This window comes from Chanos chanos, chromosome 16 (assembly GCF_902362185.1).
Source record: "Chanos chanos chromosome 16, fChaCha1.1, whole genome shotgun sequence".
In the NCBI taxonomy this organism is placed as follows: domain Eukaryota; kingdom Metazoa; phylum Chordata; class Actinopteri; order Gonorynchiformes; family Chanidae; genus Chanos; species Chanos chanos.
This window is the reverse complement of record NC_044510.1, coordinates 13548097-13574113: the sequence shown is the minus strand read 5'-3', so window position 1 is coordinate 13574113 and position 26017 is coordinate 13548097. Positions and strand designations below refer to the sequence as shown.

General features: G+C 46.3%; 1 protein-coding gene across 1 annotated transcript in view; it reads right to left on the bottom strand.

Moving 5' to 3' along the window:
• Window positions 1-24849, bottom strand: part of wwc1 (WW and C2 domain containing 1) — a 28883-nt gene extending 4034 nt beyond the window's left edge. The window contains exons 1-18 of the mRNA XM_030793488.1: window positions 24696-24849; window positions 18614-18723; window positions 17802-18005; window positions 17340-17416; window positions 16861-16940; window positions 15306-15435; window positions 12475-12621; window positions 11933-12003; window positions 11217-11459; window positions 8411-8500; window positions 6698-7260; window positions 5733-5850; window positions 4349-4516; window positions 3788-3980; window positions 3256-3396; window positions 2759-2805; window positions 804-951; window positions 505-669 (exon numbers count right to left, since the gene is read on the bottom strand). Coding sequence (XP_030649348.1) covers window positions 505-669; window positions 804-951; window positions 2759-2805; window positions 3256-3396; window positions 3788-3980; window positions 4349-4516; window positions 5733-5850; window positions 6698-7260; window positions 8411-8500; window positions 11217-11459; window positions 11933-12003; window positions 12475-12621; window positions 15306-15435; window positions 16861-16940; window positions 17340-17416; window positions 17802-18005; window positions 18614-18723; window positions 24696-24814 — 2814 coding nt within the window. The 5' untranslated portion in view covers window positions 24815-24849. The remainder of the gene's footprint in view (window positions 1-504; window positions 670-803; window positions 952-2758; window positions 2806-3255; window positions 3397-3787; window positions 3981-4348; window positions 4517-5732; window positions 5851-6697; window positions 7261-8410; window positions 8501-11216; window positions 11460-11932; window positions 12004-12474; window positions 12622-15305; window positions 15436-16860; window positions 16941-17339; window positions 17417-17801; window positions 18006-18613; window positions 18724-24695) is intronic.
• Window positions 24850-26017: the final 1168 nt, after the last annotated feature.

The window sequence follows — 26017 nt, the reverse complement described above, 5'->3', positions numbered from 1 at the left end:
TGTATACATGTGTGTGCTCACCTTGCGTGTGTGTGTGCGTGTGTGTATGTGTATACATGTGTGTGTTCACCCTGCATGTGTGTGTGTGTGTGTGTGTATGTGTATACATATGTGTGTTCACCCTGCATGTGTGTGTGTGTGTGTATACATGTGTGTGTTCACCCTGCGTGTGTGTGTGTGTGTGTGTGTATACATGTGTGTGTTCACCCTGTGTGTGTGTGTTTGTGTGTGTGTGTGTGTATACATGTGTGTGTTCACCCTGTGTGTGTGTGTTTGTGTGTCCTCACCGTGTAGTTGTAGTGGCTGCGAGGTCCAGGTGAGAAAGGGCGTGCGAGTGTGTGTGTGTGTGTGTATGTATGTGTGTATGAGTGTGTGTCCTCACCATGCAGATGTACTGGCTGTGTGTGTGTATGTGTGTGTGTGGCAGGGGGTGTGTGTATATATATGTGTGTGTGTGGCATGGGGTGCGTATATGTATGTGTGTGTGCATGTGCGTGTGCTCACCCTGCAGATGTACTGGCTCTGGGGTCCGGGAGAGAAGGTCTTGGAGCGGATGATGGTGTTTCCCCTGACGAAGGGGTTCTGCTGATGGACGTCGGGTCGTCTCTCTTTGGGCCGGACCACCGAGGGAGCCTGAGGGAACCCATCCGTACTGGTCTCTTTATTCACCTGACAGGACGGCACACAAACAGCAGATTCTCACTCCGCCATCTCCACCCCCCAACCCAAAACCCCAGAGACCCCGACTCATCTTTATTAATTCAAGTTTTTAGATTGAAGTATTTAAGTTTTTAAAAGCTGACCTTCTCTGTGAGGGGCAGAATGGGGGCGGGAGGTTTGGTCACGTCCTCCTCGGTCTCCCATTGGTAACCGTCCGGGTAAAACTCCTCCCCTTCGGCGTCACTGCCTTCCTCATCGATGAACACATCTCCCTCCAAAGTACTGGTATGCCTGTCCGTACACAAGAAACAACTCACCTATCAAACACCGGCATTTCACATGTTCAGAACACCAATAATAACTCTAAAATCAACACACTCTGTTTCAAGACTTTAAAATACACTCTGTCATAAAGCTATGATGGTCCTTAAGGTCATATTACTACTTCAAACATTCAAATATACCATGCAAATAAAAGTGACTGTTTAAATATTGAAATGCATTTTCCCTATCAATGTTTTCCCAGAGGGGGATTCCATATCAATGTATTCCAACATGGAAATTCACAACAGTCTTGGACTTCATTTCTTTTCCTTCCAGCGTGTCGTTAAAGTCCGTAGTCGGTATTAAACTTTCGATGAAAAAACTGGCTCATCGATTCGGTCGGTTGTGACAAACCTATGCGCATCAATGAGCCGTAATGTTTGTAATATAATGGCCCGTAGATCCGTGCTGAGTAAACGTGAAGTATTTGAATGACTGGGCCCTGTTCCAACACTCATTTACATGGTCCTTTCACTTTTGGTCCTTTCACACTAACGTTACTACATTTCTAAAAGGATGGACAAACATCAGACAAGTGCCCTCCAGAGTTTACATCCAAATTAAAGTTTTGTCACACAGACTGGAAGGTCGCGAGCAAAGAGAACACAGAAAAGCTACTGGACCACAGCCCAGATATTCAAATATATCCAATGCATGTCTGACCCAGGTGGGCCAAGTTATGTATGACAATTACACGGCTCGCCATGGAAACCACGTCAGCAGTCCACCTATTCAAAAGGATCATAGTGACTCTAAAATAGTGACACAGCAGTTGACCGATGTTATTCTTTTATCTCTCTTTCATCCAATCAAATAAAGCACACGAAAAAAAAAAAAAAACCCCAAAAAACGCAAGAGTGGTGTGACATTCCTTGGCTGTTTCAGTCACGTGCAGGCCCGGGGGAGGTGCTTATTACTCAGGCTATAGAATGTGATCGTGTCACATTCCAAATCAGCTTAAAAAAAAAAAAAAAAAAAGAAAGAAAGAAAGAAAGAAAAAGAAAAAGAAAGAAAGAATTCCTCTCGGAATTTCGCCAGCGGTGGCTCGGAATTGTTCCAAGCACTTGTAGGCGCTCTGAGAGACAAGGTACATCAATTCTAAACATATTTTAAACAGGCTGTTATTGTTGGGTCCTAACATATTAACAAAGGCGTACTAAAACGCCGATGGGGAGGGACAAAGAGACAGCGCGCTTCGGCAAACTGGTCTGACCAAATGCTTGAGCCTCCAAAAGATCAATAATCTCTTGAAATATCAAAGGAATGTGGAAAAGCCAGAATGGCCTTGTTAGGCTGGAAAAGGACACTGCTGATCTGGAATCAGATTTCGAGCTCGCGCACAATGGTTCATGTTGGACAAAAGGTTTCAGAGGCTGATCTGGGAGCGGGTTAGGAGAATAATGAACACACACGAACCTGTTTAGGAGCTGAGAGAGAGAGAGAGAGAGAGAGAGAGAGAGCCTGTCAGCAGCTTTTCCCAGGCACCACCATGAGGCCTGAGACTGCAGTTCCCATGAGAAATATAAAAGCAAGGATTACACAAGAGAGCAGGACAAGGAAAGCGAGAGGATGTATGGCAGCATCTGAAACTCAACCCCTCAGACATTATGTGTGTGTGTGTGTGTGTGTGTGTGTGAAGCGGCCAGGTGGGTCTGCAGGTGTGTGTGTGTGTGTGTGTGTGAGGACAGACTCTCATTGGTCTGCCTGGTCAAAAGGGTCTTTGTTCAGACGCTGTGTCATCACAGAGTGTACCCTGCAGTTCTAACAGACTCACCAGTCGTCATCAGGGGCGGCGTTCTCGGCTGCACTGGGCACAGGGACCTGCCAATCACAATAAGAAGGGGATGTCACAGTGGCCTCTGGGTTCGGCAGACAAACAGCCCGCTAATGGGACTGCATGTAACCATCAGCCGCAGCACATCAGCAATAAACACGACCGTCTTGTTTTCTACACGGGGACCGAGTTAGGTCCTGGACTAATCCCCATCCAGACTGATCTTTATTTCAGAACCAAACGTAATCCCCTTCAGATTAAAAAGTATTTCAAACTGTCAGGAGAAAAAAAGTATTTCAAACTGCCAGGAGAAAAAAAAGTGACCGCGCTACTGAATGTTTGTATATCAAACGTTAGGGTCATTAAACTAGACTCACAAAAAGCTAACAGATATTCAAATTTGAGGCTCTAAATCAACAAAGCGGTGTGAGCAGTGAGTAAAAGGCAGCGTTGTCACGGGTGACGGAGAGGTGTGTGTGTGTGTGTGTGTGCTGTACCTGTTCGGCTGGCGTCGAGCTCTCAGACTCCCTGTGCTTGCTGTCCATCTCAGGCATGTACATGTAATTGAGAAGGTTGTACCACTTGGTGCGTCTTTCGCCCGAGTAGTCCACGTCCGCCAAACTTATCTGGGCTCCAGCCTGCGCAGGAGACAAACGCAAAAGCAAAACCATCCAATCAGACGCCTGGGCTCTCTAAAAGACAAGACCCCGTTCCAATACCCATGCTCACGGCTCCTTCGCTTTGTGTCCTTTCCTACTTATGTCTCTCTAACTGGACTGAGCGTCTTAAAGCCAATGTCGAAAAAGGGGCACGTGAACATCTCACCCAGTCTGCACCAATGTTGGTATTTATCCTCGTAATTAAGAGAGCAAGGCCACAGGGACAGGACACAGCCAGGAGAATCGGGATGGGGGGGGCCCACACGTACTCGAATACTTTATTTGATCAGGAACCGCCAGACGGGCAGTGGGGGGGGGGGGGGGGGGGGGGGATTATTCCGGCGTGTTCTCAGAGAGACGGGAGCCTTACCAAACACTCTTCTCTGCCGGACTTGCCGGCGGTACAGACGTCGAGCCGGAGGGTCTTCTGCCGCAGGGCGGTATGGGATAGCTGCACTCCAAACACTTCATTGGGCTCTACGGAGTCATGTGACGGGAAGCCGCGGGTGCGGAACAGACAGTGTGTGGTCTCTGAGCATGGCAACACCACCACACGCACGTATCTGAGTTTAAAAACAAAAAAAACAAATTACTACATTCTCCTTAACACTGAACACAATGCCACCAAACACATGTATCTGAGGTTAAAACAAAAACCAAACTACTACATTCTACTTCACACTGAACACAACGCCACCAAACACACGTATCTGAGTTTAAAACAAACAACCAAATTACTACATTCTCCTTCACAGGGAGCACAAGTTCTCTAACACCAGCCTATGTATTCTTCAAAGGACACTGTTCGGAATGAAATGAAGCAACTGTTTAACTTTATGAATGACTGAGGTTTCATCATTTTGTATCAGGGTGACTGTTTTGGGGTGGGGGGGGGTGGAGGTGGAGTGATGGAGGAGGGGAGGGTGCTTACACGTTCTGGTCGGGCGGTAAAGCCAGCGTGCCGCAGTTGGCCAGCTGCATGACGTAGACCGAAAACCTCTTCTCTTTCGAGTCGTACTTCAGGCCCAGCCGGACCTGAGCGCAGCCGGCCGAGCCCGACTCCTCGTAGCCCAGGAGCAGGTCTACCGGGCCTCCGTGCCTGTCGAGAGGCAAAGCAAACCTCAGATAACAACACACGCACACGCACGCGCACACGCACGCGCACACGCACGCACACATGCACGCACACACGCGCGACGCAGGTGTGTGCTCTCCGCCGTCTTAAAAAACAAGCCTGTATCACTGTGCCCGCGGGGGGCAAGCGGTTTGTTTGTTCTTGCACAGGAAGGAAAGAAACATCCTGGTTGTGTTTAAGTCCCTCCGAAATGAAAGTACTGAAAAGATTATTCTTTTTTTTTTTTTTTTTTTTTTTTTTTAAAACAACGTGACGCACGTCATCGGCCACGAGGAAAGCAACATTTGCATAGATAAACATAACAAGAAAAACAAAGGTCTTAGTCACACATCATACCACCCCCACCCCCCACTATAGTCTCAGACAACAGAACTGTAGAGTGAAAGCTTACTAACACTGTAAAGTTACTTTATACCTGTAATATACCTGTAAAATACTCTAACAACACATTTTCTAAACAAGGGCTTTTACATAAATAACTATAAACAAATACTTTCATTTTAGAGTTGATATGAAATTCTCACACGAAGGTGATTAAGATGAGACGGTAAGATGACAGAGCACGGTCATTTTATGTCGTAAACGCGTGCGTGACAGACCTTAACGTGACAGAATTTTACACAATGTGTCAGCCAAATGTGTTAGAGATGTCACATTAAAATGGCTGTATTGTTAACATGACAACAGCGTCTAGTGGCAAAAACACAGAGAAGTGTCTGGACCAGGGCTGGGCAAATCCGGGTCCTGGAGGGCCACGGTCCTGCTGGTTTTCTTGTCAGCTAACTAAATACAATCTGGGATTGGCTGAAGAGAGTGCACACCTGTTTGCAAGGTGAAAATCAACAGGTAACTAAGAGGTGAAAACAAAAACCCCGACAGGTCACTGGCCCTCCGGGACCGGATTTGCCCACCCCTGGTCTAGACTCTTACAGTCTAAACAACCTACAGGAGACTTATGACCTTCTCTCTTCCCCTATACAGTTCTCTGCCGTCCATGATCAGGGACACATCAGTCATAAAGGTCTCTGCTGCGACGTGCTAATGAATAAATGATTAGCTGAGGCAGCTGTCAGGCCAATAAGATTGATCGTGACTACGGCACACGCCCTGTTGGTACACACTTCCACCCCCTTCCGCCCCTCCGCCCCTGCGTCCCACCCCGGGTGACCCCGTGACCTACCTTTTCTCCGAAGGCTCGTACACGCCGCTGTCTCCGGCCACCGATTCGTCGGAGACCGCCGAGGTCACGCCCGCTTTCTTCATCCCCTGGCCCGGGACCTTGGTTTGGTTGACGGAGTCTGCGGGGGCGGGGGCGGGGGCAGGGCAGGGGGGGGGTTGGGGGGAGGGGAGAGGAAAGGAAAGACGACACTGTGTCAACTTTTTACCTATGGTTCTCCTGAGGACGGGTGTTGGGTTGCCACGCTGCCGTGTGCATTCAGATAGTGGGGCAAGGCAGCAGAGGAGGGTAACTCAATTCCTCTCTCCTGCTCTCTCTCTCTCTTTCTCCCCCTCTCTCGCCCCTCCAGAATGCTTCTCTGGTTTCAGGGTGAAATTTGTTCATCCAATTCCCCCCCCCACCCCCAGCTCAGGGCTTTTAAATAAGAGGAGTCAGTACCCCCCCCCCCCCCCCCCACCCCTTAGTCTTCATTCACAGCGAAACATACTCTAATCTCACCGGGTCAGAGTGGGGTGTGTCTGCAAGAATGATCCACACAGTTACGACAATAAGTGGACGGATTGAGACTCACTGACCTAAGATCCCGTAGGTCAGTCAAGCCGACGCAAAAAAAACATGCTGTCATCATCTAACTGATCACATTCCATTTGCACGGACCAAAACACTAACATTTTCACATTCCTCCATCTCCATTTGTCTCCACACTAGGAATCTGAGTTGATGATATGAAGACGATTTAACTCACGGAGTGGAGGAGTTTTTAAAACATCATATGACAGAGCCTGTTCACTTGTTTTGTAATCCAGTTCCATCCGCCTCTGAACTTAAATCTGTCCGAACAATCAAACAGCATTACTGATGGAACCGCTGCTACTTCAGCGGTTCCATCAAACCCATAAAAAAAACGAGGAAAAAAAACCAAAACGAAAAAGAAAAAAAAAAAAAAAGGCACGACGGAGGCTGCGTACCTTTAGCGTTCTCCCCCGCGGCCATGCTGTGGTCAGGCTTAGCCTCGCGGTACAGAATCTGAACCTGCTGCCTGTCTCCGTCTAGCCGCAGCTCCGCCAGCCGGTTCTGAAGCTCAAGGTCCAGCTGGGCGAGCGGCGCCTGGAACACCTCCCCGGAGAGGAAGGAGGTGTCGGTGACGAGGGGCGAGCAAGGGGGCGAGAGCGAAGACAGCGAGGAGCGCGGAGACAGCGAGCTCATGGAGCGCGGCGTCTCCGACAGGCGAAGGGCCTGGGTCCGCTGGCCGACCCCCGGCCCCGCCCCCAGGGGCCCGGAGGAGACCTCGTTCTCGTGGATGGTGGTGATGGAGCTGGAGGGCCTGTATCCGGCCGAAGAGCCCTCTTGCAGGAGGGAATCCAGTTTGTTCTGGAAGTCCGGGTCGCCCAGTTCCGGCTGCTCCAGGTAGATGTCGGTGTAGCTGAGAGAGGAGGTGGAGCCCAGGCTGGAGGTCGCCAGCGATCCGCGGCTGGAGGTCAAAGAGCCTCGGCTACTGCCCGAAGAGCAGGAGAGAGTGCTGGCGGACAGACTTCAGATGAAAGGACGGAGGGAAGGAGAGAGTGAAAGAGTGAGAGAGAGAGACAGAGACAGACAGATTAAAGAAGACCGACTACAGGCGTACACTTCAAATCTTCTTCTGCTATTTCTGTCTGTAACGACACGATTTTTTTTTTTTTTATCCTCTCACCTCTCACTCCCCTCCTCCTTCCTTCACTGCTCTCTCTCTCTCTCTCTCTCTACCCCATTTCAGCCCTCTGTGCTACTTCAAATGCATTCTGTGCTAAAGCAAACATGCTAATTTAAGCATTCCAGTTCATTAGCGAAAGGCGCTAGGGACCGTCTCTCTCCCTCTCTCGTCGCTGCCTCGCCTTTGATGTTCGCCGCCCGGAAAAAGACGATGAATTACCAATGATTTAAAAGAATCAAAAAAAAAAAGAAAAAGAGACCTACGTGTGTATTGTTTAAGTTTAAGACAGAACAGCTGGAGAAGTTCAAAAAGAAGTTACCACCTCAAGGGGATTCGATTAAAAAACAAAAAGGAAGAAAAAAAAAAAAAAGAAAGAAAAAAAAAATCGCCTCATTACATGCTGTTACATCATAAAATATAAAACTGACTTATAAAATTGTTATAGCTGGCTCTGAGCCCTGTCTCATCACAGCCTCCCCACAGAGCCATCACTACCGTTTGATGCAATAATCAACCAAAAAATCTCTGATTGGGAGGAAAAAATTATGTGTGTGTGTGTGTGTGTGTGCATGCGTGCCCTTTTTTTTTTTTAAATAATTAAATGTTATTTCTTGGTCCGGCAGTGCGTCTGTGATGGGAAATGGTTACTGGTGCTAATTTTTGGTTGCAGCAAAATGTTTAATATTTCACTGTAATTATCAAAGTTTTATGCAAGTCTGGTGGATTTCAGGCTTCCAGTTGCTGACCAGAAATGAAATGACGAATGAAAAACAGAGAGAAGCTAATTTCAGTTTGGTTCAGCTCGTTAATGTCAAACTAGCATGGCTCCAACTATTCGATGCGGACTGTTTAGTGAACAGGACATCATTCTGTAAAATCTGCAATCAACTGAAATGGGCCAATGGAGGCTTTCCCACTGTAATCTCTCTCTCTCTCTCCAGCGGAGGAGAGCGGGAGAGAGAGCAGGGTTTGGGATTTAGGTGACGGGTACCTCTTTAGTTGTGTGTGCAGAGAGGATGCCAGTCGCACCATCTCTTCCAGTTCCTTCACCAGTTTGTTTCTCTTGCAGTGCAACCTCAGTCTGGGAGAAAAAAAAAACAAAAAAACACAGACAAAACAAACACGTCAATAGTTTGGATCTTCATCTGAAAAGCCAAACCTGACCAAAATGTACATAAACCCAAACAGAAACATAACCCATAACATACACATAAACATAAACCTTCTCTTATACTCTCAACAGTTTGACATCAATTCGCCCCAAACCTGACCAAAATGCAACACACACACACACACACACACACACACACACACCTTCTTTCATACTCTCAACAGTTTAACATCAATTCGCCCCAAACCTGACCAAAATGCAACACACACACACACTCACACACACACAAACCTTCTCTTATACTCTCAACAGTTTAACATCAATTCGCCCCAAACCTGACCAAAATGCAACACACACACACACACACACACAAACCTTCTCTTATACTCTCAGCAGTTTAACATCAATTCGCCCCAAACCTGACCAAAATGCAACACACACACACACACACACTCACACACACTCACACACACACACACACTTTCTCTTAGTCTCTCAACAGTTCGACATCAATTCGACTCAAAAGTTCAAGTGCAATGAAACAAATTCGGTTTGTTTCTTTTAAGTACACATCAGGACTGCGGCTGACATGAAGGCCTTTGATCACTTCCATTAACAGAAAATCATACGCGAGTGCATTTAAAGACTCGTCAGCCCAAACTAAAGGAGAATGCTAATGTACTCTGAAATTTCCATGTTACTGATATGAGTCATTTTTAAGGTTAAACATGTTTGGTTGCTTGTTTGTTTTTTCATTTTAAACCACAGCCACAAAAAAAAAAGAGAAAATATTAAAAGAACCTGGCTGAGCGGCTCTGGCTGAGCGGCTCTAGAAAGGCTTTTTTTTCTGTTCGTAGCAGAAACCTGACCCTGAGAGAAACCAGAAGAAAATGTTCATCTCTCTCGTGACGGATCTGCTTTAAAAAAAAATGCCGAGGAATAAAACCCTTTGGCGTTTTTGCACCTCTCGCAGCGAAACCCCGAAATTCAAAACCAGAAAACAGAAAATTTTTCATTCCTCAAACGAAACCAGCTGCTCAGTAACCACAAAACTGATCAGATCCAGGAAAAAGAGTTTGCATCTTTCCCGGAACAACCTCGACAAGAACAAACAAAACAAAACCAACCACCCTTTGCCTTAAACTCCTCTGAGAGTTCATTTTCATTAAAAATTATGTCATTACTTATGTGTCAAATTTTAAACCACTGAAGCTTTTTATCAAATCAAGCCCGGGAATTTTCCAACACCGCTGTTTCCACGAAATGTACCGTCGCATTTGACCAATTTTAACAATGTTTAGGAATGTCGGGAAACTGCAGGACATGAGAAGGCACCTTTTGTTTCCTACCCACATCCCACACCCCCCCCCCCATCCCCTGTCTGTGCTGCTCAGGTTCCAGGAATGAGGGCAGGCCGCCAGACCCACATCCCCATGCATTACATCTCAGAGAGAGAGAACCAGGGAAACCAACACAGAAAGAGAAAGAGAGAGTCAGAAAGAGTCAGAAAGCAAGACAGAGAGACAGAGAGGGGGAGAGAAGTGGGAAGTGAGGGAGAGAGAGGGATGGAGAGAGAACCAGGGAAACCAACACAGGGAGAGAAAGACAGAAAGCAGGAGAGAGACAGAAAGAGTCAGAAAGCAAGAGAGAGACAGAAAGAGGGGAAGAGAAGTGGGAAGTGAGAGAGAGAGAGAGAGAGAGAGAGAGAGAGAGATAGAGAGAGAGAGACTGGTAGAAACAGAAGAAAGAAGAAGCCTAACTGGCGCGCCGTCACCATGGCAACCCGAGCCGGAGCCACAGGTGTGCGCACTCCCGTGTGGGACGGCAGCTCGCGACACACACACGCCCTGTTTCCGCTCGTTATCATGGGGCGGACAAACATGACGCTATTCACTCCCCGCGACGCCCGCCGCTGCAGCGGCTCACACCGTAGCCTCCTCACTATGTCCTCCCATTCACGCCGCTTACAGCGGTCGTCTAAACCGCACGACCAGTTCCTTTAAAACACGTTACTCATCGACGGTAACGTTTCCTTCGAAAGTGACTCTCCCGGAAATGCCTAGAAACTCCTGACGCAGCGAGAGAGTGTTTTGAGAGTCGGTTCGCGCGAGTCTTAATTTAGGCGGCGGGAGAGCCATGGGAGACACGGGCGCTTTCCGTGTTTGTGCACCTTTCTGCCCGCGCGTCACGGCGGCCCACCTGGGGTTAGCGCCGCGTTGCATAACGCTGAGTTCAGAGCGTTCCGTCCGCGGCCCCTTCAGTCACTCAAACCTGAGCCTCTCCGCTGTCTAACCCTGCCGCACTGAGACACATCGCACGGGCCCAGCGAAAAGACGCGACGGGTCGTCTACGTTTAGCAACGCCTAACGAGACGGGCTTATTTGTCAAGCGTCTGCTGGAGAACCTCTTCAGCAACAGGACGAAAGTGAAGATGATGATGAGGAAGATGAAAACGACGATGATGAATTACGAGCAGTATTTGGATCTCAATCATTTATTCTGATCACTTCATCCAACCGCCTGACCTGACAGTGATCCTCAGTAATAACAACAATTAATTTCCAGTCTTCAGAAATGTTGCGTCGCGTTCTTTTTCTCCGTTAGGACTTTTGCTCTAACAGCCAATTACTCCGAACCATCTGTCATTTTTGGGGTTTTCCCTCCTTAATTTGCCCCCCCCCCTCACCTCTCGGTCAGGGCTTTACTCTGGCTGTCCCGCGCCGCCTGCAGGTCCTTCTCCAGACGCTGCTTCTCCAGTTCGATCTTCTCGGCGTCGTTGGGCGCCCGTTTGCAGGGTTTGACGTACTGCAGTTCCTTCAGCAGCTCCTCCTTTTCGTTAATGAGGATCAGACGGTCCCGCTCCGGGTCCAGCAGGCCGGGCCACGCCTCACTGTCCAGCTTGGCAATCTGGACCTCGATGTTGGCGATTCTGGTGGAGGGACAAGGAAGGGGAGGAAAAGGAGGCAGTGCAGTTAAGAGTTGGAAAAGGTTCGAAAAACACTCCAGAACTAATAAGCAAAACAAATACATAAACTTGCATTGTCACTGCCATGAGGTGGGTACTGTGAATCAACACTAGCACTTTCTCAAAAAAAAAAAAAAAGACTGAATTCCTCAGAATAAAATTCTGAACCATAAATCTGTGAGAGACTGGATCAGACACAGTTTCCAATAGAGAAACAATATAAAGTCCCTTTTAACTGTGATTGAAACAAGAAAAGTGACTGAATGAATGGATGAACAGAAGAATGAATGAATGAATAAATGAATGGATGAATGAATGAATGACTGGATGGATGAATGAATGAATGACTGAATGACTGAATGACTGAATGGATGAATGAATGAATGGATGAATGAATGAATGGATGAATGAATGAATGGATGAATGAACAGATGTACCTTCTCTTTGCCTCTTCATATTTCAGACTCAGCCGCACTTTCTCGGCCAGGGTGTTGGAGCTCGTCACAAACTGATTTGAAAATGTCAGGAGAAAGCATCCGAACAAGGAGAAAACAAAAACGAGATGACCTTAACGCTACTCATCAGAACAGCTGATAAACTCCGACTTTTGCCCTCTCAACACCAAACTCTTCAAAGTTAATCTTGTAGACGTATCGATAAATAACATAAATATTAACAGCAATTGGAACAATAAATAAATTACAGCGGTGCTTTTGAATGTCATAATCCCGACACCACACCAGTGAGCCGCCACTGAAATGCCAGTGAACTGTGGATATTTGAATATAAGTGTGTGTACAAGACATAAAGACCAATTCAGAGACAGAGTCAATAAAGAGTAAAACAGCGTACACAACCATTAGTCGAGCAGTGTGTGTGCATAGTCACATTTACACAGAGTTTCTAGACACATCGAACAATCATATAAAACTCTCTGTTCAAACAGAGGGCATGAATGGTTTTCCCCGAGCTGTCTCACCTCCACGGGCATGTCTGTCTGCGCCTCAGCGTCAGTGTAGAGAGGAGGGAGAGACAGGTTGGAGTTGGCCAGGGACGGATTACTGGTCCACAGCTCCGACTGGGAGCCTGAGTCCAGATGAAAACCATCCTTCAGCACGGCCAGTTTCTGAGAAAACAACCACACACACGCACACACACACACGCGCGCACACACAGGGCCTTTTAGTAATCCAATATTCCACTGAAGGCATTCTGACACGTGCTTTTCTGTGGATCTCGAACACAAACTGCTGACGGCACCTCTAGAAACCCAACATCACGAAACAAACCGGCATGACGGAGGTTTTCCCCAAACCCGGGTCCTGGAGGTCTGGGGTCCTGCTGGGTTTCACAGTGACCAAAACTCCGCAATATCTGATTGGCTAAAGAGCGTGTGCACCTGTGTCACAGGTTAGAATTCAGCATCCCAGTATGAGGTGACGAGAGAGAAACCAGTGGGACCTATAAGTATCTCTTTGTCAGAGAAATTAGACAACACTCATGATGCTCCACACACACAAACATGCACGCACGCACATGCACACACACACAAACATGCACAAATGCACGCACACACGCACACGCACGCACGCGTACGCACGCGCACACACACGCACGCACACACGCACGCACACACGCACGCACACACGCACGCACACACGCACGCACACACGCACGCACACGCACGCACGCACACACGCCTGCTGAATCGAAGTCACACACTTGGTCTCTTGAGTACATTTTTCTGACTTACACCTTTTCATACCCTCGCACTCAGACGATAACCTTTGAGATTAAGCTTATGATTAAGTGCCAAAATAAACAAATAAATAAATTAACAGCTAGCTCCCTCTCCGGAGCCCAGCCGACGCGGTCTCTGTGCTTTCTGCGACCCGTGATGGTCTTTAATAAAGCAGAGAAATGATGAGAAATGATTTGCTGTGGAGCTTTGAGGGCTCCGAGAACGGCGACAGGTGACGGAGCGTTGCCGTGGCGACGGGAGTCCAGGAGGCTCAGTGTGAGGGAGGTGTTGGCTTTAATTATTAATTACTCCTCCTGGCCCACCTCCCCTCACGCTCTCTCAAATAACAATTAAACCAAAACAAAAAAGCACAAATAAGAGAGGAGCTAGAGAGAGCGAGGATAAGGCAGAGGGCAGAAAAACTGGGTCATGTTTGGTACAGAGAAAAACAGAGAGAGAGAGAGAGAGAGAGAGAGAAAACACAAAGTAAAAAGCAGCTCTTTGCATTACTCATACAAAATTTATAAGACACCACTGAATGCCAAAACATCAAGTGTTCCAACTGAGTGTGTGTGTGTGTGTGTGTGTGTGTGTGTGTGTGTGTGTGTGTGTGTGTGTGTCTGGGAGCGCACATGTGTGTGTGTGTGTGTGTGTGTGTGGGAGCAAGCATGTGTCTTTTGTCCTTAGCAATGAACAAGTGAGATGCTTCAAATGTCACATTACTTAAAAATGTGTCACGTGGAAGAAAAAAGAAAAAGAAAAACATTTTGCATTAATTTCAAGGCCCCGGTTTCACCTATAAAAGATTAAGACTAGACTACAAGTCCTGAACTAACTGGGAGAACTTCCATTCCCAGTGTGGTTTGGTCCAGGATTAAGCTTAATCCTCGTCTTAATCCTACAATGCCAACACTCATGTTTCCCACACTTACACACACACACACACACACACACACACACACACACACACACACACACACACCCCCCTTCCTCCACATGACTGTACTTTTTCCTTCACTTGTTTTCTTTTCATATGAAGGGTGTGTGTGTGTGTGTGTGTGCTATGTGGACTGATAGAAAGTTCACACACACACACACACACACACAAACACACCCTTCAATGGCATCCGTTCCTTATCTCTGCATTACTCTGGCAAACAGAATTATACTTAGGAGTGTCTGATGTGTCATTACAATTACAAACCAGAGTTTCACCACACTGGGACCTCCACACCAAACTTCAGCGCTCCTCACTGCCACTCGAAACCTTCGTCTCCTAAAAAAGGGTTTTAACCGATGCCCGGTCAACAGCAGGGACTCGGGATAAAGTCAAGAGTCAAGGTGTGTGGAGGCTCTTCTTTTTCTTTTTTTTTTTTTTTTTTTTTTGAAACCAAAAAAAATCAAATCAAATCAAGAATTTCTGGTGGCCTTAGACATATTTTCCAAGACCTTTACAGCCATTCAAATACAAAAACCATCCAGCACTTTCAAATCCTTAATCAACAGAATACAGCCAATACTTGCTGATTTGGGGTCAGTTATAAATTCATGTAATCTTACCCCGTGTTTGAAATGCTCACTTGTTCGCTCACTCACTCACTCACTCACTGACTATATAGGGGTTTGTTATATGGAACACTCACTAGGGGATAACGGTTGACTGCCGTTGATACATTTCGGGCGCTGTTTGGACGTTACGCTGAAACATAATTACGCGCCGGGTATTCATCATTATTATCTCTGTCGCATAAACGCTTGCCAGAATATCCGCACCTGATTGGTCTGTAAAGACTCTCTGCTTTCATAAGACAGGCCGCAATGTATGATGGTCTAAGTCGATCGATGTAGGGCAGAGCTTCTGTATGCTACATTCTGCCGTGCCTCGCGACGTTTCTGTAGCGCGCTATATAGCGCCGTAAAATTTCAGTTGAGATTTCCAACAGCTCTACAAAATGACCGACACACCACATGTGCGCTATGTAGTGAGTGAGTGCACATTTCGAAAGCATTAGTTAAGCTATAGCCTGATTGAATAGAAGGGCTGATCCCGGATCAGTGGAAATCCTCACCTGCATCAGCTCTTGTTTCTCCCTCTCCCCATTGCTGATGGCATCTTTAATGGACTTGACCTCTTTCAGGATGGCCTGGGCCTCATGTAGCCGGTACCCATAGGGCGTGTTCGACACCTTATTGTCGATTCTGAGGAGGCGAAAGAGAAAAGGAGGAGAAAAAAAGAGAGAAGGAGGAGAAGAAAGAGGTGGTAAACAAACAAAAGGAAGAGAGAAACACACTGGCCTGGTCTCTGATCCAGGCTTCAAACCTTCAAAGCGTAAAAACTAAGTCATCCAAGCACAATAGTTGTCTTGTTTTTGGGGGGGGGGGGGGGGGGCTGACAGTGTATGTGTGATGTCCTACAGTAAAGCTGTTTCACTTTTTGTGAATCTCTGGAATGCTGATTCACTCTGCGAGCGCGTGACTAGGATCAAAAACGTTCGACCCGACTGCCCAAGTCTGGCATATTTCGGCAGTGTCACTTCCTCTTGCCGACCTGGAAAATATGGCTCGACGTATGAGCCAAAGCGTTTCGAAACGCAGCGAGGAGACGCATAAAACGACGACAGGCAAGAAAAATAACGCCCGAAATCTTCATCATCTCTTTCTTTGAGGTGGCAATAACAGCAATGCTTTCCAAACACGCTCGGCTCCTGGGTCAGACAGATGACCGCGTCAGCCGAACGAGTCGGTGCCAAACCCAATATGACATTACGCGCTGGATCCGATCGGTACGCGGTGTAGACAGTGCCAGCTCTCAGAGCGATGAGTCACAACAGAAAAAGCTGCTAAACATCAGGAAGTTCGGCGGAACAGCGGGAGAACCAGTCCGACTGCATTCCTCCACAGACACAGCACACAGACTGGGAGAGGAGAGGAGAGGAGGGGAGAGGAGAAGAGAGGAGGGGAGAGGAGAGGAGAGGAGAGGAAGGGAGGGCAGGGCATCAGGAGGTTTTAAGGCCTCTTAAAAACCCCTCTCCACACACAGGGTTTGGCGCGCGGGGGGGGGGGGGGGGGGGGGGGGGCAGGCAGAGGGAACTCATGTCAAGCGTGTCTTTTTGAAGAGGGGAGTTAAGCTCGACCGACGAGGGGGAACGGACGAAGAAAAAAAAAAAAAGGGGGGGGCCGCGGTGGTGGATGGCGCTGGAATGCACTTTCTCTTCGAAAGGCTTTAGATGAGTGCCTTCAGCAAAAAAAAAAAAAGGAAAGAAAGAAAGAGAAAAAAACAGAACAAACGAGTGAAGGTTGTCGGGGCTGTCTTAGGGCTAAGACGAGTGTAACGTGTAAACATCGTGTACGGGGCTCAAAATCACACGAATTATCACATGTGACAGCCGCAAGCCGACAGCACTGCTCACAGATTCCACCTGTCATGAGACAAATTCTTTTTTTGCTTCTCTCAAAGAACGCAAGTCAAAACGGTCAGTGTATGACAGCAGAAATCATGTCAGCACATACACGTAGAAAACCCAGCTCTACTTTAAATAAAAAAAAAAAACCGAAAACAAGTTAATGAGACGAGATGTATGGTTTAGTGTGGTTTGTTTTGGGGGAGGGGGGGGGTGCACTTACTCTTTCAGGGTTTCAAAGCCTTGTTCTGTATACTGCAGCTCCTGTCTCATATATGCCAAATCCCTCTTCAGTTTATTCACCTGCATGACGGAGAAAGGGGGGGGCAAGACAGAGAGAGGGAGAGGGAGAGGGAGAGAAAGAAAGAGAGGGAGACACAGAGAGAGAGAGAGAGACGGGAGGGGAAAAACAAACAGTAAGAGATTGAGTGAGAGGAAGAGGGAGAGAGGGAGAGGGAGAGGGAGAGGGAGAGAGAGGGAGAGAGAGGGAGAGGAAGAGGGAGAGAGAGGGAAAGGGAGAGGGAGAGGGAGAGAGAGAGAGAGAGAGAGAGAGAGAGAGAAAGAGGCCTTTTAGCTGTTCATTTGTTGGAAAAGAAACAGATTTGCACAGAGGACTCAAGCCCTGTTCTTCAGATATGACACAAACGTCTGTGGCGAGATGAAAGCGTTGTGAGTGTGGGAAGCGGTGCCAGGCGATCATACCCGACTCTTAGCCGTGACTATCTCCGCTTTGAGAATTTCTGGGTCATATTTACTGCTGGATGAGGATCTGGAATTCACTGTGTGTGGAGATAAGGAAACAACACACACGCGTTATCTTATCAATCGCATTTCAAAACTAATCTCTACAGAGTTTCAAAAGCACTAGCACACTCCGCACAAGACCAATCCACAACGATCACAATCCCTGTATTCATTCAAATACAGACACACACACACAGACGTGCGCAATATAACTATGCACCAGCTATAATAAAATTCACTTAGCTCTCTCTCTCTCTCTCTCTCTCTCTCTCTCTCTCACACACTCACTCACACACACACACACACACACACAGCTATGCACCAGCTGTAATAAAATGAATTCAGCTTCTACAAGGGCAAAGCAAAGGACTCAGACTCTCTCTCTCTCTCACACATACACACGGGTGTGTGTGCTCTTACGGCTGGTCTGGGAGGTGGATTTGTCTCTCCAGGCATCGCTGAGCTGGTGGAATTCCTGCTGGGCCAATCGGAGCCTCTGCTCCTTGACCTGGTAGATCTCCCTCTGTGTGCTCAGCGCCTCCTTGGCCACGTCCAGGTACTCCCGCAGCATCCGCTCCTGCTCCCGCTGCCACTGCACCCGCGGGTCCTCCAGCTGGGTGCTCTCTGCCAGGGGGCGAGAGGAGAAAGAAACAAACAGGCTCGCTAAGACGGGCACGCAAAAACAACAAACAAACAAACAAACAAACAAAAAAAGAAAAGATGCAAGAGAGAGAGAGAACCAGAACGTAGCAGTTACAGAGACAGGTGCAAGCAGGCAGAAAGACAGGAAGACAGACAGACAGACAGAAAGACAAAACAAGAGGACAGACAGACACAGAAAGTTAGGCTGTCTAGAGCAGTGTTTCTCAATCCTGCTCCTGGGGGGGGTGGGGGGGTGGGCGGGGCCCTGCTCCGCATCTGTCTTTGCTCCAAACACACCTGATTAGTGTGACTGACATGCTCTTGATTAAATCAGGTGTGCTCGGCCCATCAAAAGTGCCACAGGTGAGTTCCGCCAGGTCGGTAGAACAGGGAAAGATGGAAAACGTGCAGAGCAGGGGTCGCCCAGGAGCAGGACTGAGAACCACTGGTCAAGAGGGCAAAGCAGGGTCAAATGAAAGGCAGACTGGCATGCAGTAGCCCACAGAAGACATGGGCACAAACACGGGAGAGGTCTAGAGCGTGGAGAAGCCGCCCACGTCGCGCCGGGCTTCTGTTTGCTCTCCACTTACTTGTGTTGTGGTCGACATAATAAGCTCCAACCTGGGGGTCGTACGCCTCCTCCCAACCCAGGGGCAGCTCATCTCCGATACAGTCTGCAAACGTCAGCGGCTTGGTCTGCCTGCAGGTGTCAGAGCAGACAATCGACAGTCACACACACACACACACACAATATATATCACTCTACGCATGTGGTCCTACAACCAAACTCCAGCATCCAGGCCGGAGCTTGTTCTCCTGAGGAAATGTCACTGGTGGTTGCCACGGTGGTGAGCGAGAGTCTGTGTGTGTGTGTGTGTGTGTGTGTGAGGAGGGGGGCCAGAGGAAGCAGAGAGAGAAAAAAAACACAAAAAAAAGGCTGTCTATTCACCTCTACGGGTGCTTGGGGAGCACAATAGCAGGAAACCCGAAAGGCTGGCATTCCACAGGTCCTGCTGACCCATCGCCTGGAGGTTTCTACGGCAACGCAAAGCTGCCCTCCAAAGCTCAGCGCTCCACTCGATCGCGGGAGAGCCGCGGCACGAGCACGAGCCGCTCAGCCAATGGGAGCCGGGTGAGAGCCACTTACAGCTCCTATTGGCTGAAGTAAGTTCATGGAACAGTAACAGAGAGATTCTCTTGTATAAGCCCACATAGCCTGGACTAATCAATTTTCAACTGTGTTTTTTTTTTTAAGTGAGACACATCAGCACTGTGTACACTTGTTGATTAATTTTTCAGGAGCAAAACACTCTCCCAAAAATAAAACCTATCATAAGCGAAGAGGACAGACGGACTGCATTGCTGATGGTATTATAGTACTTATACTCAGTATAACTCCCACTTTTATATTTAAGTGCCTAAAATGAGGGCATTAGTTGATTAAAAACAGAAGGCTTTCTCACCCTCATTCACTCATTCATGACAGAAATGTACGTTTTTACCGGCTGTAAACTCAGTGTACCACTTCAGTTTCCTGGGTATCATGGAATAATGAATGCCTTGCTGTGGATTCCAGAATCTCCAGAGTCACTGACATCAGAAGCACCTGTCAGAAGCCAGAGCTGATTCAACAGCTAATGAATAAACCTAATGTTTCATGTCAACGACCAAACACATGGTTCTCCTGAGCTTGTCACACTAAATCACGCCAGTTTCTGTCCATTCCATTCCACGTGTCTGACTACAACATAACAAGTTCGCATCCGGCCAATAAGTAGCCTTCAAAGCATGTGACTCCTAGTTTGGTGTTGGGGCCTATGTTTGAGTTCAGTCTCTTTAGAGAAATGCTCTAACACTGCAAGCCAAGAGTTTCCACTGAAGTGAAACGGTTTAAAAATTCTTCTGGATCCAATTTAAGATACCAAGTTGGCTCTTCTATGACATCAATGGGCCTACAAAGCTTAACGTTTTCACCACTGCTTCTAACGAAGGACGCGACTGTTGCAACCTTCCTCCGCTTGCTAGGACTTTTGGGAGCGAGATGTTGAAACCGGCTCCTTTTTCACGTTATGAATAATGAAACGGCGCGCAGGGACCCCTGTGGACGGTTCTAAATTTAACCCAACATAGCAGAGAGAAGGCTTTTGGATGAGCAAAAGAAGAGAAAGCGTAGTTATCGCCATCTGTGCCCTTTTATTTTACTAACGAGAGTTCAATAAAAGTTTTTGCCCGCTTTGAGGGAGCTGAAGTCAATCCAACGCGGAGGGCAGGTTTTTTTTAGAACGACAACGAGAACCGCGAGACCCAAGACCACACGCGGGCAACCGGTTGTGCGTTAAACTATGTTACTTTATTTTAAATCTCCGGTAATTAGGAATTACCGATTACCTGATTGTCAGTGGTACCTCTATTAATGAGTGCTGAAGATGTGATAAACCACGACTTTTCGCCAACTTGTGCATCAAATATGCCGTCCTAGTAATATTTAGAACAGTGTATACGTTAACAATTTCAGTTTGAGTCATTACTCGTACTGTTTGAAATAACCACATGAAGCAGGCTTAACGGGAGGTAGACGAACATGCCTATTTTCTAGGCAAATTTCAAATCTGTTGTTAGATAAAGGTTATTTCTGTTACACAGTAATACTGTGTCCAGTGATGCTTTAAATATACCTCAAAGTAAGGAAAAAAAACAGCATGTTTATAACTATTCCATACACCCTCGCAAAACTAATTGGAAACACAATCACTTGTTACATACGCGAATGAGTTTCAAGTATGCGCCGGAATAACGGTTAATGCTGTGATGATTTGTAATTTTGGGAAATCGTTTAAGCATCATCGCACTGACAAACACAAACAAAATCCAACATTAAAATGAGTGAACGGATGACTTTTGGATGTTTCTAAATATTTTTTTCAACTGTTAATTTGTTTACTAAACTAACGTTGCAAAGCAGACGCCAGCCAACACAAAGGGGTTTATTCACCTCAGCCCGACGCGCGAGTTTATCATTGTGTGTTTGGGTTTGTTTTTTAGTGTGAAAAGGCCTTTTGAGAACCAGATTTTGGGGGAATTCTGGTGTTGGCATTCAGGGAAATGTTTTCACCTCATAAGTTATCCAGTGTTAAAATAAATAAATAAATAAATAAATAGATAGATAGATAGATAGAAATCGAGCAGGTGAGTTTACAAATACAGAAAATGCAAACGAATGCTATTCTAATTCCGGAGCTTCCGGGATCTCTTGATCATATGTTTTACTTCTGTCCCTCGTTCGGCGCGAGAGGAAGCTCCTGTTTAGGATCTGCGAGTGATGACGGTTCAGGAACGTAAATATGGCTTCCCATGGTGACGCTTTAAGCAAAGACATAAAAGAATGTGGTTATCCTCATTATTCTCAATGGACAATAAATCAGAGTCATGGTAGGAAAAGGAAAAACAACGGCGAACCGTCCTTTTGTTATGGTCATAAAAATCAAGCCAAATTGTCTAGTTCAATCACCCGAATGGGTGCAAGGTAACGGCAAGAACGGACCGCGCGTCAAATCACATTCCACTTCACTTTTTACCTGGCTATACAGTATGTGTTTACACTCATTTTTACCGCTGTTTCAGGGCTCAAGGTCACAGCTTGTTCGGGTCAAGATAAGGTTCCAACTACTTGTGGAACAAACTGTCTAGTGTTTCTTCTGTAATTGGTGTTTGCTGTAACGTGCGTGACGTGATGTTTGTGTTTAGGGTCTTTTGTTGGGGTTTTTTTTTTCTGTTTTTTAACTCGCCACTTGTTTGACAGATGAAGGTCACGAATTGTTTAAGTCGAGATAAGGCGGCGTTTCTTTACCGCCAGCGCCCCTCTCCACTGAGAAGCACTGCTGAAGTACTTACTCTGTGAAGTCGAGCCACTCCAGCGCATGCACTAATGCAAACTGACAAAGCGCGCGGCGGAGTGCAAACACGGGGCATAGCTAAACGATGAGTCAGACACTTTCATTCAGGCGCAGTCCATAAATTCCCCAAGTCATTTATGAGTCTCCAACGAGCGTTTCATGGCGCTCAAGGTCCAACAATAAAACCCAGCGCTGTACCCCTGACGACTGCGGCTCGTATCAGGGAGATAACATTCCTTTTACCTGAGCGAATGTTTTCAGTGCGTCACGACGAGGGAAAATAAACAAAGCGGGCGAGCGAGGTATGCACGCGCAACGTAAAGCGCGCAGCAAATGCAACGTGTACCATTGTGTTAACTTTTACCACAACTTTGGTAAACCATGAGGATTTCTGAGGATGAAATTTAAATTACTTTAAATACTTTGAAGTGTTCACAAATCTAATTCCTTTCCTCGAGCAAGGCTGAGGCGAACTGTGACCAGGACAGATTAGAAATACAAATTGAGAACCACCAAAACTAAGATATGCACATACTGAAACCGAATAGTGAAAGCATTCGAATTCTTCAAAGCATTTGTTTTTAAAACAATTAAGAATACTTTCCATTCCATTCAAACAAACTTAAAAAAAAAAGAAAGCTCGTGGAACTCTCTCAACCACAAGAACTAGAGTCTAGGCCTTCCTGTTTGTCGGCACACTTATGCCAAGAAAACACAACTCACATCTATCTTGACAAACTCCTGTGATATCTTCTCAGACAAACTAACATCCAGTGTGCAAAACCTTTGATCTAATGCACAAACAATGTAAAGATGTCCATGACTCTAAAACTGCCCTCTAAAGGAGTTCGCAGCAATGAGAAGCAAGAACTCCACTGTACCAGGAAAATGACAGGGACTGCACTGGACAAAAAAAAGTGAAACATGAGAGTTTGAGTGGATGTCTGCTGCTCTCTGTAGTCCCATTAGCAGGATCTCTCAGTCAAATCAGAGTAGTTCTATCAGCGCCACTGTCAGGCATGGTAAAGCCACACTCCTCTGTTTCAGCAGCACACCAGTCCTGCTGCCTGGTTCATGAGCTACGGCTGAGGGAACATCATCGATTAATATTCATAGTCAGATCTCTGAATACATAAACTGCCTGTCTGCTAAAAACACAAACCTACATTTGAAGACACTGCCGAACATGGTGTTTTTGAATGAGAATGAATACAAAATGCATGGTTCGATTTTAGGACTACCTCATATACCTCAGATGTGGGGTGATAGATGTTATACATGATGTGTGTTCTCAGTCTATAGGATCCTGCTGTTATAAACAGTTGGAAGTGTTGCAGATGGTGCCCTTTGTTTGGGTGTCTAGGGAGTAGCTTAGCTTTGACACTCCAGCATCCCCTATGAGCAGAAAGGTGGAGATGCTGAGAGACTGGAATCCAATGACAGTTTTAGGTCAGGGTTTGATGTGTTAGTCACTTTATAATCAGCACTTCTAACAAGTGCTACAATAGCGAGTGCAAGAATCGAAAACTAAACGCCAGAGGTTTTGAAATGCCTTCGTTCGTTTCTCTACACAACACAAGCGCGTCTAGGTTTTATTCAGGTCCTGCACCGGCATTTTTCTGTTTAGAGCAAAGCAAAAAATATATATATATATATTACACAGTCCCACTAGCAAATAAAATTGCTTTGTATATTACTAGGATTAGAGACGGATGATTTCGCATGCTTAATCGTTTTAGAAAACCGTTAATATTAATCTTTTAGTTATTCTGGCTCTGTGTGTTTTGCCGAACACAATGCGGCACAGCCTTCGATATGTGGGTAGACCATGGATTTTTCGGGTCGCCATTACCACATCATCGTTAACGTTTTGCAGAAAGTATGCGCGCTGCACTTTGACCCTCGTGCACCTTGGCAAGCGGTGAAAGGGATTTAAGCGAATCGGCTCTCGCTGTGCTGTGCTCAGCTCCGCAGGGCAGCGCGCGCCGCTGCGCTTTCAGGAATGTGTCCTAGGTACTTGTTTACAAATTTCAGCCATCTTGGTTTCCTGGCTACGGGGCAAACCTGTTGCACTTGACAAAAGGGAGATAGCTATATCTAGATTAATATCAGGTTGCAAATCTTATGGTTACCAAACAGAGATAAGAGAATTCCATTCAAGTAAAAAAGAAAAGTCCTAGGGAACTCTGTTACCAAGGAGGAGGAAGACAGACTACTTTGGATTCGTGCAGTCTTATAATAGGGTGCAATGCCTTTGAGCCAGTGGAGCCTGAAAATTCTCTAATAATCTTATGCATTCTTGTACAGATTTTGTGTCGAAGTCCAAAGAGCCTTAAGTAACTTGTAAAAACACAATTTGCTATTGATCACAGACCTCTGGGTGAAACAAATCCAGCATTCTGGAGACTTACAGAGACATAATGATGTGCTTGGAAAGAGAGTTACACCTAAAATTTGAAATTTATTTCATATTAGTGTAAGGAGTTATGAAAATGAATTTAAACACTTTCCTCCCAAACTTACAATATTTCTAGCGGACCAAACCCCCGTGAACCACTCCCCACTAGCATGAACGATATTTTGATCTGATAAAACTCTAAGATAATATGAGCACTACGGCACAACCAGTAGCTTAACTTCGAATTCAGCACTTCTTTTTGACAGTTTTGGACATACACCAACCATAATGACTTAACTGTCAAATCTACTACGTGAAAAGACGGTTGACAGGTTGAACTGGAGTTTTCATTGGGTTGTAGCCTACTACCTACTACAGTACCTGTCTCTTGGATCAATCCAGCTCGTAGTTTTATTGATGTGGTCGATATAGTAGACTTTCCCGTCAAAATCTCGGGCTTCTTCCCACCCTTCTGGCAATGGTAACTCCTTCCTTGGCATGACAAGCTAGTCTCCATGTAATTTTCTATGTAAGTCTTCTATGTAAGTAATTTGAAGGCGAACCATGTGTTCTTTAAAGCAATAGCCTAAAAGTTCGTATTAAATCCAACGTTAACAATTAACGTCGGTGCCATGAGAGTTTGAAAGTGTTCTGAGAATACCAGCATTCACTGTATCAATACATCAACACATCCATCGTAGTCCAGATTTCCAAGCGTCTCCCACAAGTCTATATGTAGCATCCTTTTCGGGATCCGATCGCTTCTGGTACTTTGATCTGGCTGAAATCTTCGTTAGAATACAACTTTCTTGCCTTGGTAGCTATCCTCATGACAAGAATTTCTGCAGCGTCGTTGGACATTATCGGTCAAGAAATCCACAAGAATAATCCGTTAGGGGCCCAGCAGAATTTTTGCATTGCCCAACGCTCCACAAAGCATGCGTCTAATTTATGGCAAGCTAATGTTTAAAAACTTAGCCAACTTTGAAAGCAGGTTGTGCACCAAAACTTAGGCTCGTCTTGGATGACGAATTTATGATCGCAAATTTCGGTAAATTAAGTTAATATAAAATTACCACAATGAATACGATAGCGATTTGTAAAAATGCTCCCCCAGTACCAAGAGCAGCTTTCCTTAAATATTTAAAAACCCTCTGAATTTTCGCTCACTGTCTGGCCACCATGTTTGGCTAACGTTAGCGACAATTGTGGTTAGCCTGTTAGCTGGAAACCTCGTTGTATTCCCTCAAAAAGAGTTAGCTACTCCACAAAGGCGCGCAATGACCTTCTTCACAGCCTTGCTACATTCTTCAAAGGTCCGGAGTCCTCGGACAAATTCTCTAAAAGTTACCAGTTTTCTCTCAATTTAATTTCTGAAATGTCCTCTTTTCCTTTAAGTGACTGGTGTTTTTCCCTCAGTCAGTACCCAAGCTCCGTCGCTATGCTGCGGTTGGATGAATTACGTCATACAGGTGACAGCCGTAGTTCTCCTAATAGTTGCCCCCTGGTGCATTTAGACAACGTTAACTGTTCTCCCAGAAGTAGTGCAGCCAAAATGTTACTGCATTCCGTCACCAATCAGTGTCTCTCTCTTTCTGCTTAAATTATTGACGGACATGATTGTAAGCCTACATGTTATTTTTATCATGTGCAATTAATCTTAACCTGCACTAGTTTACTGGCTCACAGACCTGACTGTTCGA